We start from the raw sequence: 14,768 nt of genomic DNA on the forward strand, positions 1-14,768 counted from the left end.
GGAAAGAGAAAAGAATCTAGGCAAATTCTATTAGACTTGATTGCAGCTGGAAATTAAGGATTCAGGGGAAGCCAAAGTTGACCCTAAAAAGGCATGTTCTGGTGAGATATCTGAAGGGAGGGAGGGGGCACCATGTCCATATCCAGGAAAGGAGTTCCCCACTAATGAAAGACCCAGGAGATCTTCAGTCATCTGAGGTGTAAGATGAGAAGCAGCAGAGATCACAAGAGGAGATGTAACTAGAGACAAAGGACAGGAAGGAAGAATGGGGGTTATGCTGGGGGTAGCTTTAAAAAGACGAGGAGTTTGTGCTGGATATGGAAGGGGATGGAAAGTCAATAAAAGGATCTGAAAAAGGGTGTCATGTGGCTAAAGTGACAGAGAAGGTTAATAATTCTGGCAGTGAATAATTCCACATGCTTATTCAGAAGCTGTATTATTTCAATTAGACTGAAGTCTTCAGAAAGTGTCCAAAGGACTGCAGCTCAAGCCTTATTTGGCTTCAGTCACTTAGCAACTAAACTGAAGCATTTATTCCACGGTGTTACATCTGAATGGCTTGACCCTTAAGAAGGTAGCTGCTACGCAGGGTCAATTCAGCCACCACTGCAGTTGTTTTGCCCAAAAGGAAGGCCTGCTTTTATTTAGACTGGTGCTGTTGCTGCCACAAGAAAAAAGATTTATACAATCTTATTTAGCTTCAGTTTATGAGACAGGCAACACTCATCCCAAGTTACTTCTCTTTGAAACTCATAGTAATTAATATTTAATACTAAGCACCAGCTGTTTCTACATGGTGTGGTGTTATTCCCTTGAATGTGTAAATCAAAGCAGCCAAAGCAGTAAAAACCTTCAAATTATGCTGTAATTCACCTCATCTTTAGAAATGGCTTCCTTCACATCAGGCAATTAACTTCCAAGAGTTTGCACCTTCCACAACTTGCATGATTTAATGGTAATCAGGACATGGCTGAGTTTTATTACATGCTCAAATGGTTCTCTAAGTAAGTGACCAGATTGCTCAGCATACCACAAACGACTGTGCTAATACGCCATGAACTGCTCTGTGGAAACATCAATGGCCCTGTTTATCTTCTCCCAGTTGACCTGCAAGGCTGCCAGCTTAACCATAGGGGTGTAGGTGGTGGACCAAACCAAGGATCAGAACTTCAGTGCCACCAGAACCACTGGGTGAGAACAGCTGTGGTTTCCATGGAGGAAGTTGTCTTATACCAGACCAGATCATTAGTCCATCTCAATATTATCTATACTGACTGGTATATAGCTCTCCAAGATTTTGGACAGAGATTTTCCCCAGTGCTCCCTAGAGATGGCAGAGATTTAACCTGGGGTGCACGTGCTCTACCACTGACTTATGACTCCTTGCCTATGCCACACAATTCAGAAGCCATCCAACTGCGGTATATGAGCATGCACAAGAGACTGAGTGTTACAGCTTCTCGCACCCACAGCCAGGCTGGCGAAAAGCCCCATGCAGAAAGGTTAGTAATGGAGCAACCCCAGTGCCAGAAGCTGTTCTCATGGGATGAGTCATCTTCACCAGTCCTGCTTTGATGAGGTTGCTCTCCCCACCCCCCAATTGCAGGACCACCATCAAGAGTACACACCAGGCCAGATGCAAAGGAGTGGCTGCAACTGCTGGGATCAGGGTTGCTTGTTGGTCTTTAAAATACACCCCCTCCCTGGCTTCTGCTGCCTCTTTACTGCTTACTGCAGCATTAGGCTAGAAACCCAACAAAATCTTCCCAAAGTTAATGGCAACTCCAGCCAACTAATTCTTACCCCAGTAATGGGCAAAGTGATGATGCAGAAATTGCCCACACTCCACTCTTTGTTATTCTCATGCAGAGGTAAAAATGTTTAAAGCAAAGGATTTTCAAGGATCTATAACACTATATGTGTATTGTACTTTAAAACATCAACATTAATATGCAATTGCAGGTATTTCATTTTCATTATCTTTGCTACAAATGAAATTAGAGACTGCAGAATTTGAAAATGAAGGAAACACATTCTGATCATAAATATCCACAAACTATTTCATCCCACAGTCTCATTAATTCCAGAGTGATTCTCCAGAAATTGAAATACAAAGTTGCATTTAAACCAAATGCAAAGCACTGAACAATGGGAGAAAGGGTTGAATTCTTGAAAGGGTTACATTCTAGTAAAGATGTACTGTGCTGTATTGAGAAGTGGCATAATTATTTTTTCTGTTTTGACCATCACAAACTAGTCACTCTTGCTTTGGAGATTGTGCTGGCAGAGAGATTTAATGATCCCCTGGTTTATTTTTAAGAGGAGAGTCTTCCTCCCCCCCAAACCAACATGCAGGGGAAACAATATTAGAATAGCCATTCAGAAACTTAAAAGGAGCTTTTCAGTGTTTACTGATGCCCTTAAGACAATTCATTACAGATATAGTAAGTGACAACACTGTGTGGCAGGCTGCACAACTGGGGCTCCTGACAAATCTAATTAACAGCACATCAGGGGTACTTTGCTTATCCTTTACATACTCCGCCAGCTTTGAGTGTCTAATGAGGAAAGCAGCTTAAACATTCCTAGAACTTCAACTAGTTGAACAATACAGCCAGCAACAAGGCCTCCCCTTAAAAGAACTGATGTCCAGATGTGTCACGTGTTTGTGTAAACGAAGACATTCATGTCAAGACAACTAAAGCAGTTCTCCGCAATACTGACAGATGGAACAGACAGAAAGTGGGCAGGCGCTCTTCATGCAGTCAGCTGCCATTTGTGAACCAAGAGTGGCTGCAGGTAGTTACAACTACACTGAAAACATCAATAGCCTGTGTACTTAAGACTGTGCACCTTTAAGCCAGGCAAACAAGACCTTACAGTATATGCAAATTATATATAGTAAGGGTTACCTCAACAGTTGCAGCTGATTCCTTTACCTTCATAGCCACACTCAACCTCCCTGTGAACATCCAACATTCCACATGCTGTATTAAACTCTATCTACACTATTCATAACTATAGTAACTCATCCAACCCAAAAGCTAAGGTACTTAATGTTTAACCTCTGGTAATACCTCAGTCAAACCTCAGGTTACAGCCGCTTCAAGTTGTGTCTCTTCAGGTTGCGCTCTGTGCCGAACCCGGAAGTACCAGAACTTGTTACTTCCGGGTTTCAGTGCACGCACATGCGCAGAAGCGCCGAATCGCAACCCGCATGGATCACGTTCGCAACCCGAGCGTCCACTGTACGTATATCCATCCACCATATTCCAACTTAAACAGGCTAATATGCAGCCCACTCGCTATAAATCACAGCCACCATCTACAAACTACCAAACGAAACACAAAGGTGAATCTTCTTATTTCAGGGACACGTCCTATCCTCTTTCAAGCATAAATCACACAGTGGGGGCTCCAGCCATTGAAAAAGTAGTGAGGTTGTACCACTGACTGCACTCCCAAAGTCAAGCAGCTTGCTCCCCTTGTTCACAAGGTCCATACATTGAGTGTGGACATCAGCAAAAGGGAAACCTACAGGATCAGGAACCCCAAACACTTTGAGGTTGTCAATCCCATTGCGATCAACACATGCAGGTTTCCCTTTTGGAGTCATCCACATTCAGAATGTGGGTGTCAGGAATGGGGCGGGGGATGCTCTATGACATTGGGCCAGCAATGGACCTCCTGTTGCTTCAGTGAGGAGACAACTGAAACCATGTAATTATACAGGGCCCTATACAGTCCTGATTTGAAACTTGCTAAGAAAGTCTGAAATGAATGCAAGAGGTGACTGTGCCCCCAGCAGAATAGCTGTGTTATAACTCCAAAGGCTATTAGCTTCAGGACAAAAAGAGAACATTTGCAAGTTGGAGAATTGATGGAGGGGGTGCTATGTGTCAAGTAAGTCTCCAAAAGACAACAATGCATGGAGGCTAAGAGTGGAGGGTTTGTAGCTGAAATCAAATAAATCGATCATAATAGAAGAAAATCAGCAAAATCCAAGGCTATAAAAGCATACAAAATTCAGGAAGAGGCAGTGTCTGAAATACTGCTAATAAACCATAAGCACCATTAATGCAGGCGTGGCACAACCAGTTCTGCAAAGCATCTCAAATATTTGAGAGATTATGGAGTGAGACTATGCAGTTCCCATGGATGGTGTAACAGGTGTTCCTTTTGCTCTGGCCTAATCCCAAATGGCTTAAATTTTAAGAGAGACACCCTTTTTACAGGGATGTACCAATATCAAATGGCTGGCTGGGTGTCCAGAGTACGGTATCTTAGTAGAGTGCAGTGAACTTATGTTCTGGCTTCTTTCGTGTCCTTTATTCAGGTGACCCTAACAGCTAGGAAGCACTGTGGTCCTGGATATAAGAAATACTATGCAGCGACTTAGATAGTACAGAAAAACTACAATTGTGCAAATTCATATATTTTGGCTCAGAACCACTTCCAGCTATTAATGGCAAAGTGATTTGCAGGCATAGTGAAAATATTTGAAAAGCACCCGTTGAAGAAGCAGTAACCCTAGCAAAGGCTTTGAGTGTATGAATCCTGAAATTCTGAGCTACATCATCCTCCCATTTTGAAAAGATTTTGAAGGTCTGAAGCATAACTTACCATGAAAAGGACAAATCTTTACTTAAGGTATAAGGTGTATATATATCAAGCTACATTATTTCAGATCCCTACAAAAGAGTACATCTATCTTGCATGTGAAAGTTAACATATTAGATAAGAAATGTAACAAGGATGGCTGCAATCCTCCAGCCAGCATATTCTAGAAATCTGCATCTGCTCAGCAGTGCCACAAATGTCTCTGTAGGCTTTCCCTGAGCATTAGTTAACCACGTGGAAAGTCCTCCCTTTTTCTATAAAGCACATTAAAATCACAAAGCATGTTGCTGCAGCTTTTACTACCACGGATGCAAAGCAGGAGTCAAAAGTGCAATGAAGGAACTGTGGTCTCAGGGGCAAACCCAAGCTTTTAAACTGAACAAGCTGTATGCACGATAAATGCTGGACTGGCAGAATCGCTGAAAACAGAACACACTGAAGCCTCTCTTCACAGCTGGGGACTCAAAACAGAAGCACAACACACTACCAGAAACCAATCAGTTTTGCTATTTTTACATTCCTCTTGCTTGCTAAGTAAGCACACTGTAGTTTTTTTAAAAGAACTTAAATCATTCAGTTTAGTCTGAAATATCTTCTTAAGGTCCGCCAACAGTACGCTGCATTTCTGTACCAAATGCATCTATACTATTTAGCTAAAAGGACCCCTGACCATTAGGTCCAGTCGTGACCGACTCTGGGGTTGCGTGCTCATCTCGCATTATTGGCCGAGGGAGCCGGCGTATAGCTTCCAGGTCATGTGGCCAGCATGACAAAGCCGCTTCTGGCAAACTAGAGCAGCACATGGAAACGCCGTTTACCTTCCCGCTGTAGCGATTCCTATTTATCTACTTGCATTTTGACATGCTTTCGAACTGCTAGGTTGGCAGGAGCTGGGACCAAGCAACGGGAGCTCACCCCGTCACAGGGATTCGAACCGCCGACCTTCTGATCAGCAAGCCCTAGGCTCAGTGGTTTAACCACAGCGCCACCTGGGTCCCTATATACTATTTAGCTAAGTTTACTGAATTCCTGCAATTCTTTGAAATTGGTTTTTAAAAGAGGAATACATGACATCAGTAGAAAAACACTACTCAAAAACCACTTCCTACTTAAGTGAAACCTAAAACTACCTTAAAGGTAAAGGGATCCCTGACCATTAGGTCCACTCGTGACCGATTCTGGGGTTGAAGCGCTCATCTTGCATTATTGGCCGAGGGAGCCAGCGTACAGCTTCCATGTCATGTGGCCAGCATGACAAAGCCGCGGTAGCAGTACCTATTTACCTACTTCCCACAGTAGCAGTACCTATTTATCTAAGTATATTCCTGCGTATAAGACTACTTTTTAACCCAGGAAAATCTTCTCAAAAGTCGGGGGTCGTTTTATATGCCGGGTCGTATTTCTTATACGGCGAGTATATCCCAAACTCTATATTTTACCTGGAAAAGTTGGGGGTCGTCTTATACGCCCAGTCGTCTTATACGCCGGAATATACGGGTACTTGCACTTTGACGTGCTTTCAAACTGCTAGGTTGGCAGGAGCTGGGACAGAGCAATGGGAGCTCACCCTGTCACGGGGATTCGAACTGCCGACCTTCTGATCGGCAAGCCCTAGGCTCTGTGGTTTAACTCACAGCGCCACCCGCGTCCCTCTTGAAAAGTACCTTAGGCACATATAAATTTTATACAAAACTTTCCTGTAGACCAGTATTCACACATGCAACCAATCATGGCAGTATCAATAAGACTACATTTCTCAATATTTCCTATAAAGTTCACTGGGCTTCCTACAAGGTTTTAAAGTATTGCAATACAGACACTTAATACACTGTCAGTATGAAATGATGAGTATCCTTTTCCATTTCTCTCCATAGATAGATAGATAGATAGATAGATAGATAGATAGATAGATAGATAGATAGATAACACACAAACACATACCCACCTCAGTCCAATATTGTAACATCAGCTTGGAAAAGCAAAGCAAAATGGCCTCAAAGCCACGGCACACACACACAAAACCACCTGGTTCTGGATACAGTCAACTCTCAAACGAGAAGTGTCAGGGAACCTTGACTGCACCAGATTCCAAAGAGTAGGCAAAAAGGTGCTAACATTGCGCCACTTCTGTTACAGTGTGCTACAAAGTTGGGAGAGGAGGGAAATCAACGCAATAATGTTGAACTCACTAACAGGGCCACCAAGGACCAGTTATTATCATCATGCAGGAGTGGGAAGAGAATATGCTGGGAAAGTGGGCACATGAACAGGGAAACACCGCAATTAAAGCACCAAAATAGCACCATCAGTTTCAGCAACATACTTCAAAGCCCTTGGAATCCTTACCTTTTGTTAATGGGTTTTTCATCTTTCTCATATGGCCGGATGAACCATTTGCCAATTCTTACGAAGTTCTTATCCATTAGGCATCTAAAAGAAATAAATTGTGACACCAATTACTCAATAACTACTGGAAATATTATCATCGCCGCACATTCTCCATTGTATTGAGCTTCTATATTTCACATGCAAAGCTGTTCATCTTTTTGCCAGCTCTGCTCTTTTCTGCTAATGATATCAGCCTTGGTGTATCACTGGCCTCCCTCAAGGCTTCTATCTATGGAACTCCTTGAAAAGAGCTGCTCCCCATTAGCTTCTGATACTCCAGTCTCAAGCACAGTAACTTGGAACAAAATCATATTTAGTTGCAAGGGAACTCGTTTCCAAAGCAGGCTTGGCCATCCAGCTGATTCAAAATTAAAATTTGAGAGAGAGAAAGATGTTTACCACTTTCAATGTGTATAGCAGACAGCTTTTTATTGAACATATTAGCTGGATGTTGGTACTAATGGTCCCCAAAAAAACTAATCAGCTGACTGGTCGAGTATTGTCAAATGAAGGTCAGGCATTTTATTTAAAAGCATAAGCTTCAGTAGAACAAAACTGGTATTTTATAGAGCAAGTTCAAGTAGGGGCAGGGAGAGTTCAGTGGTGGATGTGCTGCCACGAGCAAACTGAAGTCAGAAGATAGGTGGGCATTCTGCCCCACCACCAAGTTTATTTTGAAAATAATCTGAGGGAAATCAACTACACTACCTGGGGGGCTATCAAGTGAGTGATGGGGACTTTAGAAACTGACCCTCCTGGCTCACTCTATTTAAAGCCCTTATAACGCCAGCTGAAACACTGTTGGTACTACATCTATGCCCACAAAGCTTTTTGCAGGCATGCCAGGGCAGACAGGCTTCCCCACATGTGGAGCTCCTCTCTGCTGGTCCTCCTGCTTTGACCTAACTGCCCTCATCTGGTTTTTGGCAGGGGTTAGGATTGTTCCCTTAATTGTGATTAATCTTCACAAAACTTTCAGCATATGTAAGAAAGACTTCTAGAAATGTGGAAAATTAACTGTAATGTTCTTTTTGGCTGTTTTCCTGGAACACTAGGGCCAGGCTACAACTTTCAAGGAAACAACACAAAACAATTTCTATGATACCCCTTAATCAATTTTTTCTGAGTGGTATACAAAAAGATGTTAAAATACATTATGAATGGTTAAAAAAAGAACAATTACAGCATCACAGCAAGAGATGAAGCAAATACAGTGGTGCCTCGCTAGACAAATTTAATTTGTTCCACGGGTCTTTTCTTATAACAAAAAATTCGTCTAGTGAATCCCATAGGAATGCATTGAATTTTTTTTTAATTTTTTTTTTTTGCCCATAGGAACGCATTAATTGAATTTCAATGCATTCCTATGGGAAACCGCAATTCACTAGACGAATTTTTCGTAAAACGAATTCATCTAGCAAGGCAACCTCCACTCGAAAAATCCTTTCGTTAAGCGGAAATTTCGTTAAGCAGGGCATTCGTTAAGCGAGGCACCACTGTAAAATTAAGCACAGACAAGACTTGAAACCTTTTTCAAGCTAAAACATTGAACTACCAGTATGTTAAAAAACCCAAGGTTTGCTTGTTTTTTTAAAGGGAGGGATACACTTGATTCCAAAATGGATGTGAAATAGACCTCCATTCCACAACTCGGGTGCTATCATAGAGAAAGCCCTCTTACTTTCAGACACTCAATGGATCTCACTTGGCAGTGGCACTTGGGAAACAACCTCCAATGAGCAAACCTAGCCCTAAGCCATTTAGGAATGTAAACTTTAAACCCAGGGCCTGGAAACTTCTCAAAAGCCCATGGGACTGACGAAGCACTTCCTTAATATGTCCAGCCCCAGTTAGCAAACCTTGAAGCACAATTTTTGTGTTGTGTTTAAGTGAATTTTTGGACCATTTTTTAAAAAGGCAACCCAATGCACAATGTATTGCCATACTCTAAAGATGAAGTTACCAGAGCATAGCTAACTGTAGCTTGGCGCTCTCTCTCTATTTGGACCACAGCTGTGTTTTCAGCTGAAGCTGATAAAAGGCACTCTGGACCACCAAGGCCAGCTGTGACTCCAGTGACAATGCTAGATAGATCATGAGTATCCCCAAACTGTAGAGCCCCATCCAGGACACACTGCATGCCACTCAATCACTTGCTCATACTCTAGTACTTCCTTCTTGTATGAATCGAGTATCATAGATTCGCTCCATAGGACGCACCTGACCATAGGACCATAGTTTTTAGAGGAGGAAAGCTTTCTTGAATTGTCCTAGGCATAGCAGCCAACTCCTGGAGGCCTAGGTGCCTTTGCCCCCCCCCCCAGTTAAATATTTGAGGAAGCTTTTTTTGCAAATGGGAAAAGCCCCGCTTTGAATGGGGGGGTCAGCTCAAAGTTGTGTGTCTTTTTTGCAAAGGGGGAAAGCTCCATTTTTAAGGATCAGCTCAAAGTTGCTGGGTTTCCTTGCAAAGGGAAAAAATCCTGTTTTTATGGGGTTCAACTCACAGTTCTGCAGCTTCTCTAGGAAAGGAAAGGGACCCATTTCTACAGTTTCCAGACAGATAATCTAATCAGCCAGTCACATGTCTCCCTCTGCAGACAACAACTGAGGCCTAGGCAAGAGGCCAGGAGGGGCCAGGAAGGGAGCTAGCTCTCTTATCTCCCTCCCCGATCTCTTGCAATCAGCTGCTGGGCGGGTTCCTTTCAATGCTCATTCCCTCGTTAGCCTTTAGCTCTCTTTAAAAAAAAAAAAGAAAGCACGATCTGCCTTTAGCCCCTGGGCAATTCGGCTCCAGAGACCACACATTCGCTCCATAAGACGCACAGACATTTCCTCTTACTTTCTAGGAGGAAAAAAATGTGTCTTATGGAATGAAGAATATGGTATACAAATCAGAAACTCATTATCCAAGCGGCTAACCTTATGTAGCCAAAATAGTATCACCTAAGCATAAAGAGGTAAGTACCAGCAAACTTGGATGAACCCCAAAGTTTGAAAAAGTTCAGAACCACCACCCTACTTTGAAGGAACAACTCCAAAACAGCACAATGTGACAGTGGAATGCTAATTCTCTCTTTGGGCTGGAGGAGAACAACAGAAATCCAGGAGAATGTAATGCAGTACCTTCATGCTAGTTGCTGGTGCACTGAGCAGGGACATTTCATATTGTGATGTGCTGCAGATCCTAAGTTTGTACATATATACACCTAGGGTGTGTGTGTGTGAATGAGTGTGTGTCAGAAATAAAAGCTAACTAGCAGTAACCAATAAGAAACAAGTCAGCCTTAAAGGCACTTGGCTCCTTGTGCCAGAGAGGTTGTGACTGCACAGGTACTTTCCTTCACCTATGGTGATATTGCTAACATGTGCTTACCATTTGGACATACATTTTCAAAGAACTGGAACACATTTATAAGACAAACATCAAATGTCTCCAGCATCTGTACTAGCGGGGATAATGAATGACACCAGATATAAATATCTGTATATAAATATATTCTGTCGTTTCTGCTGATAGCAGCTTCTCTGGAAACCAACAAATGCTGGTGAAGGGCTAAAGGCCTGGCAATCAAAGTATGGCACCAAAGGGTCTGGTCAGTAGCACTGGCAGAAAAACTAATATGTCACATGCATGTGACTAAAGGAAGGGCAAGCCCCTTTTCTTTATACATGGCATGGAAACCACTTACATGAGACAGGAAGAACAAACAAGGATTCACTCAGTGTCTCATGGTGGAGTTTGGAGAGAGCTCCTTGATTATATTATTGTATGCTATTTGTATGGTGTGACAATGTAGTTTCCTTTCGTTCATGGTATTTTGAGTGCTCTTATGGGTGAACAATGCAAAGACAGTCAAGATGTTTGTAACAGTTCTTGTTCATTAAATACTGCAAAATGAAATAAAACCAACATTTTTTTAAAAAAAAAGCACTAGTCTGATGTCAATGGGCAGAGACTTCCAAAATATAGGTGCTGCCACAGTCAAAGATCAATTTTTTAACAACTACGGAACAAGTATTGTGTAGCAACTATAGCAGTGACAGTTCTGCTGATCAAAGTGGTTATAATTAGAGAATTCTTCACCTCTTTCTCCTCCTGATCCAATCATCTGCACAAGCTTGGGGAACTTATGGGGATGGGGTTGGTGACAGGACAAGTCGGTAGCCCAAACCAACATTAATGGACCCCTCTGAACAGATGGAGTTCTCTTACCTTTCCAGCAAGTTGTGGATTGCCTTGAAAAGCAGTGTCCTGCACTCATACGAAAGCCCATTCTCCCAAAGTCCTTCTTCCACCACTGAAAAAACAGGCAAAGTATTAGCCTATCATCCAGAAAAAGAGAGGAGGGTTTAATCATTCAAGTAAACGAAAACATAATGCAGCTGGGTTTTTTTGAAGGACTATCCCAAGCTGGAGCCATCCCAAAGCATCAGACTACAATTGCCTTAATCCCTGACCACTGGCCATGCTGACTAGCATCAGGGAATTTGGGGGCTATAGTCCAAAACATCTGGAGGGCACCAGATTACGAGGGTTGGTCTTCCTGGTTACTTAAGCAAGTACCAATATACATTACAGTACTACTAACTGCTTCAGTTATAAATCAACTGTAACAAGGTACTCATCCTCCTCCCAGTTTAATAGAAAGCCTATTTCAGGTTTGTGCAAACATTATGGGATGAGTGAGGCAAGTTATTTGAGGTGAAGCAAGTTGCCAACCTAGCAGTTCAAAAGCACATCAAAGTGCAAGTAGATAAATAGGTACCACTCCGGCGGGAAGGTAAACAGTGTTTCCGTGTACTGCTCTGGTTCTCCAGAAGCGGCTTAGTCATGCTGGCCACATGACCCGGAAGCTGTACGCCGGCTCCCTCGGCCAGTAAAGCGAGGTGAGTGCTGCAACCCCAGAGTTGTTCGTGACTGGACCTAATGGTCAGAGGTCCCTTTACCTTTTTAAGTTGACCAAGCAGGATTGCCATTCAAATGACAATGATCCTAACACTAGGTAAACTGAAGTGCTTAACTCCACATTATGCATTCACACATTTCACACATATAAAGAGGTTATGGCCTTTAATAATATGCACTATGACAAAAAAAATGAGTGAAAGCACATGGTGTAATTTCTGCAAGTGACACACAAAATGAAAACAGAAGCAAGATAACTGGGTAAGGGGAAAAAACAATTTAAGAATAAGGAACCAAGCCGGAAGAGTAGTCAAGTTGAGGGCTAGGGAGCCCAAAACCAAGGTAACTGAAGGAAGAGTGATCAAGGAAACTGCATGCTGACAAATAGAAATCTGAGGAAAAGATGGTTGGTTGAAGGAGGCAAGAGACTGGGAAGAGATGGAAAAGGTATAGAACTGAGGAGATAAGGGAAAAACAGAAATAGGTTTAGTTATTTTGCATTCAGTCTTCTGTTTGAATTGGAATTTTGTTGTTGGTGTTGATTACTATTATGTACCTTGTAGTGCTCCATGCTCGGTTTTAATTGTCAGCCAGGGGCATCTTGCATTAGGCAATACATACATTTTAATAATATAATAATGATGGGTGTGTGGTGTTGACAAGAAAAAAGCAAGCATGCATGGTAACTGAAGGAAGCCAAAAACGAGGGAGGGGCTTCCCCCTGCTTCACAAATTTGTTTACGTTAATCAGTCAAACATTTGGCTTCAGCTGAAAAGCAAACACCTCAAAAGCATGCAAATGTTCAAAAAGTGCCTTGCAAGTTTCATTTTATGGGAGAACACTTATAGGAGATGGCACTTTCAGCTTCTGCTCCTTTGGTTGGTCCATTCTCAGACTTTTGCAGTGCCAAGCTACCGTCGCCTGGAGATCATTGTGTCTAACTGGCTCAGATTGTTAATACATTTCAGTAAATGAATAGCAAAAACACTCAAAGGGGCTTTTTTTAAAAACCTTGGTTATGGGTGCATATAACCTTTGTTTTTAACATTCCTTGTATTCTTTCTCACATACAAAAGCCAAAAACCAATTTTGTGCCCCTCACAATTCTTTATTTTCCCCCTTCACTAAAATATATGAACATTTTACTGCGCAGATTCTTCTCCCTCCCTGCCCAAGTACCACCTGCAGGAAGCTGGGGCAAGACAGAAACAGATATAGGAGACCCCATGGGGAAAACAGAAAGCAAATAACATATTGCATTAATTAGACAGTATAATAAACATATTATATTACAAGTAATATAAATATAATAAGATATAATTAAGTTGCATGTGGGAATACTCAAGTAATTCCCACTAGAATAAATAGCAGAAGCATTTATAGTAAGGAAAACAGGTATATGCAAATAAAGACTTCAAACAATCTATTGATGGGGTACGGGAATGCAAAAATTACTATGCATTTGTACTGCTCTGGAGAATATCACTAAAGAAAATCCAGCTTCCTGCACTGAACACCAAAAAGAAAAAAGAAAAAAAGAAAAATGTTTAGCTCCAGAAAATCCAAAGTACATTTCGCTGTTTTATATGCACTATTCTGCTTCCTTCAAACCTTATTTTGAAAATTAAGTAAAACTATTTGAAAGTAGCTCGGAAGGGGATGGGGCTCTTATTTTGATCAGAGCAATGTCCCTGGGGAAAGGTGGGCTTAAACCTTTCTCCCACACCATTTATCTAATACACCTTCTACCATATAGTATTAGCTCCACCCTCCCCCAATGCCACTGTCTCTATCAAAATTAGTGCATTCCATACATACATCCTTATCTGCTTTCAAGTAAAAAGCAAAACGTTGAGAATTCTGCCCACAGATTTCTCATCTACAATGGTACGTCTAGTTGCAGACACGATCCATTCCGGGGTGCCGTTCAGACCTCAATAAGTCCACAACTAGAGCAGCGCTTCTGCGCAAGTGCAGAGCGCAATAGAGCACTTCTGCGCATGTGCAAAGCCGTGTTCGCGAGCCAAAAAGACGCAACATGAACCTAACGCAACACAAAGTATGACTGTAACACATACTTCAACCCTTAAACAATAAATCTGCATGCATGTGGCGCAGGGCCAAAATACAGAGCTTTTCTACCTCCCTCAGCAGGACTAATCAAACCTTGTAACTCTGAACATTGAGTACTCTAACCATATTGGCCACTGTGAATATGAAGGGGAACATACTCTATAGGATAATACTAGTTGTTTCACCATTAAAAATGACTGGAAATCAATTTATTGCTGTGTTCTACCGAAAGAAAGGAGGGTGCCTGTGACAAGGAAGTAAGCAACTGCAGGAGGAGTTATGTGGTAAGGAGGGTTTGGGGCTCCTTTTTCCTACAGTATCACTTCTTCCTAGTTTTCTTTTTTAAAAAATCAATTTAAAAATCCATTTCACTGGCAAATGTCTACATTAAATAAATATATCAAAAATTCAATTACCAAAAGCCTATACTAAAGCTTTCATTTCATTTTAGATTAAATTTGTCTACAGTGAAGCCGTTTAGTGACAAATGCAGATGTATCAATGTGTCCTGGAAATTGACATGCAAAAAAGCAGCAAAGGAGTGCAATGCTACATTGATTCTGAAATACTGCATTAAGGCCATAAAATATCTAATTAAATGCAATGCTATTGATCGATCATTGTTACATCGCCATTGATTCCCCTGTAAGATTTGTGTTCAAAGTCCTTAGTGACTAAATTGCTACTATACCAGGTGCAAGCATACTTCCTGCTCTGATGTCCTTACACAGGTCATAGCTAAAGAAATGTGGCATCAGTTCTCCTCAGAACTGAGGACGT

General features: G+C 41.8%; 1 protein-coding gene across 1 annotated transcript in view; it reads right to left on the reverse strand.

Moving 5' to 3' along the window:
• MED13L (mediator complex subunit 13L) overlaps positions 1–14,768 on the reverse strand; it is a 169,656-nt gene that overhangs the window by 93,222 nt on the left and 61,666 nt on the right. Inside the window, exons 3-4 of the mRNA XM_035098346.3 lie at positions 11,222–11,306; positions 6,967–7,050 (exon numbers count right to left, since the gene is read on the reverse strand). Coding sequence (XP_034954237.3) covers positions 6,967–7,050; positions 11,222–11,306 — 169 coding nt within the window. The remainder of the gene's footprint in view (positions 1–6,966; positions 7,051–11,221; positions 11,307–14,768) is intronic.

The sequence above is a fragment of the Zootoca vivipara genome, chromosome 16, assembly GCF_965207765.1.
Source record: "Zootoca vivipara chromosome 16, rZooViv2.hap1.1, whole genome shotgun sequence".
Lineage (NCBI taxonomy): Eukaryota > Metazoa > Chordata > Lepidosauria > Squamata > Lacertidae > Zootoca > Zootoca vivipara.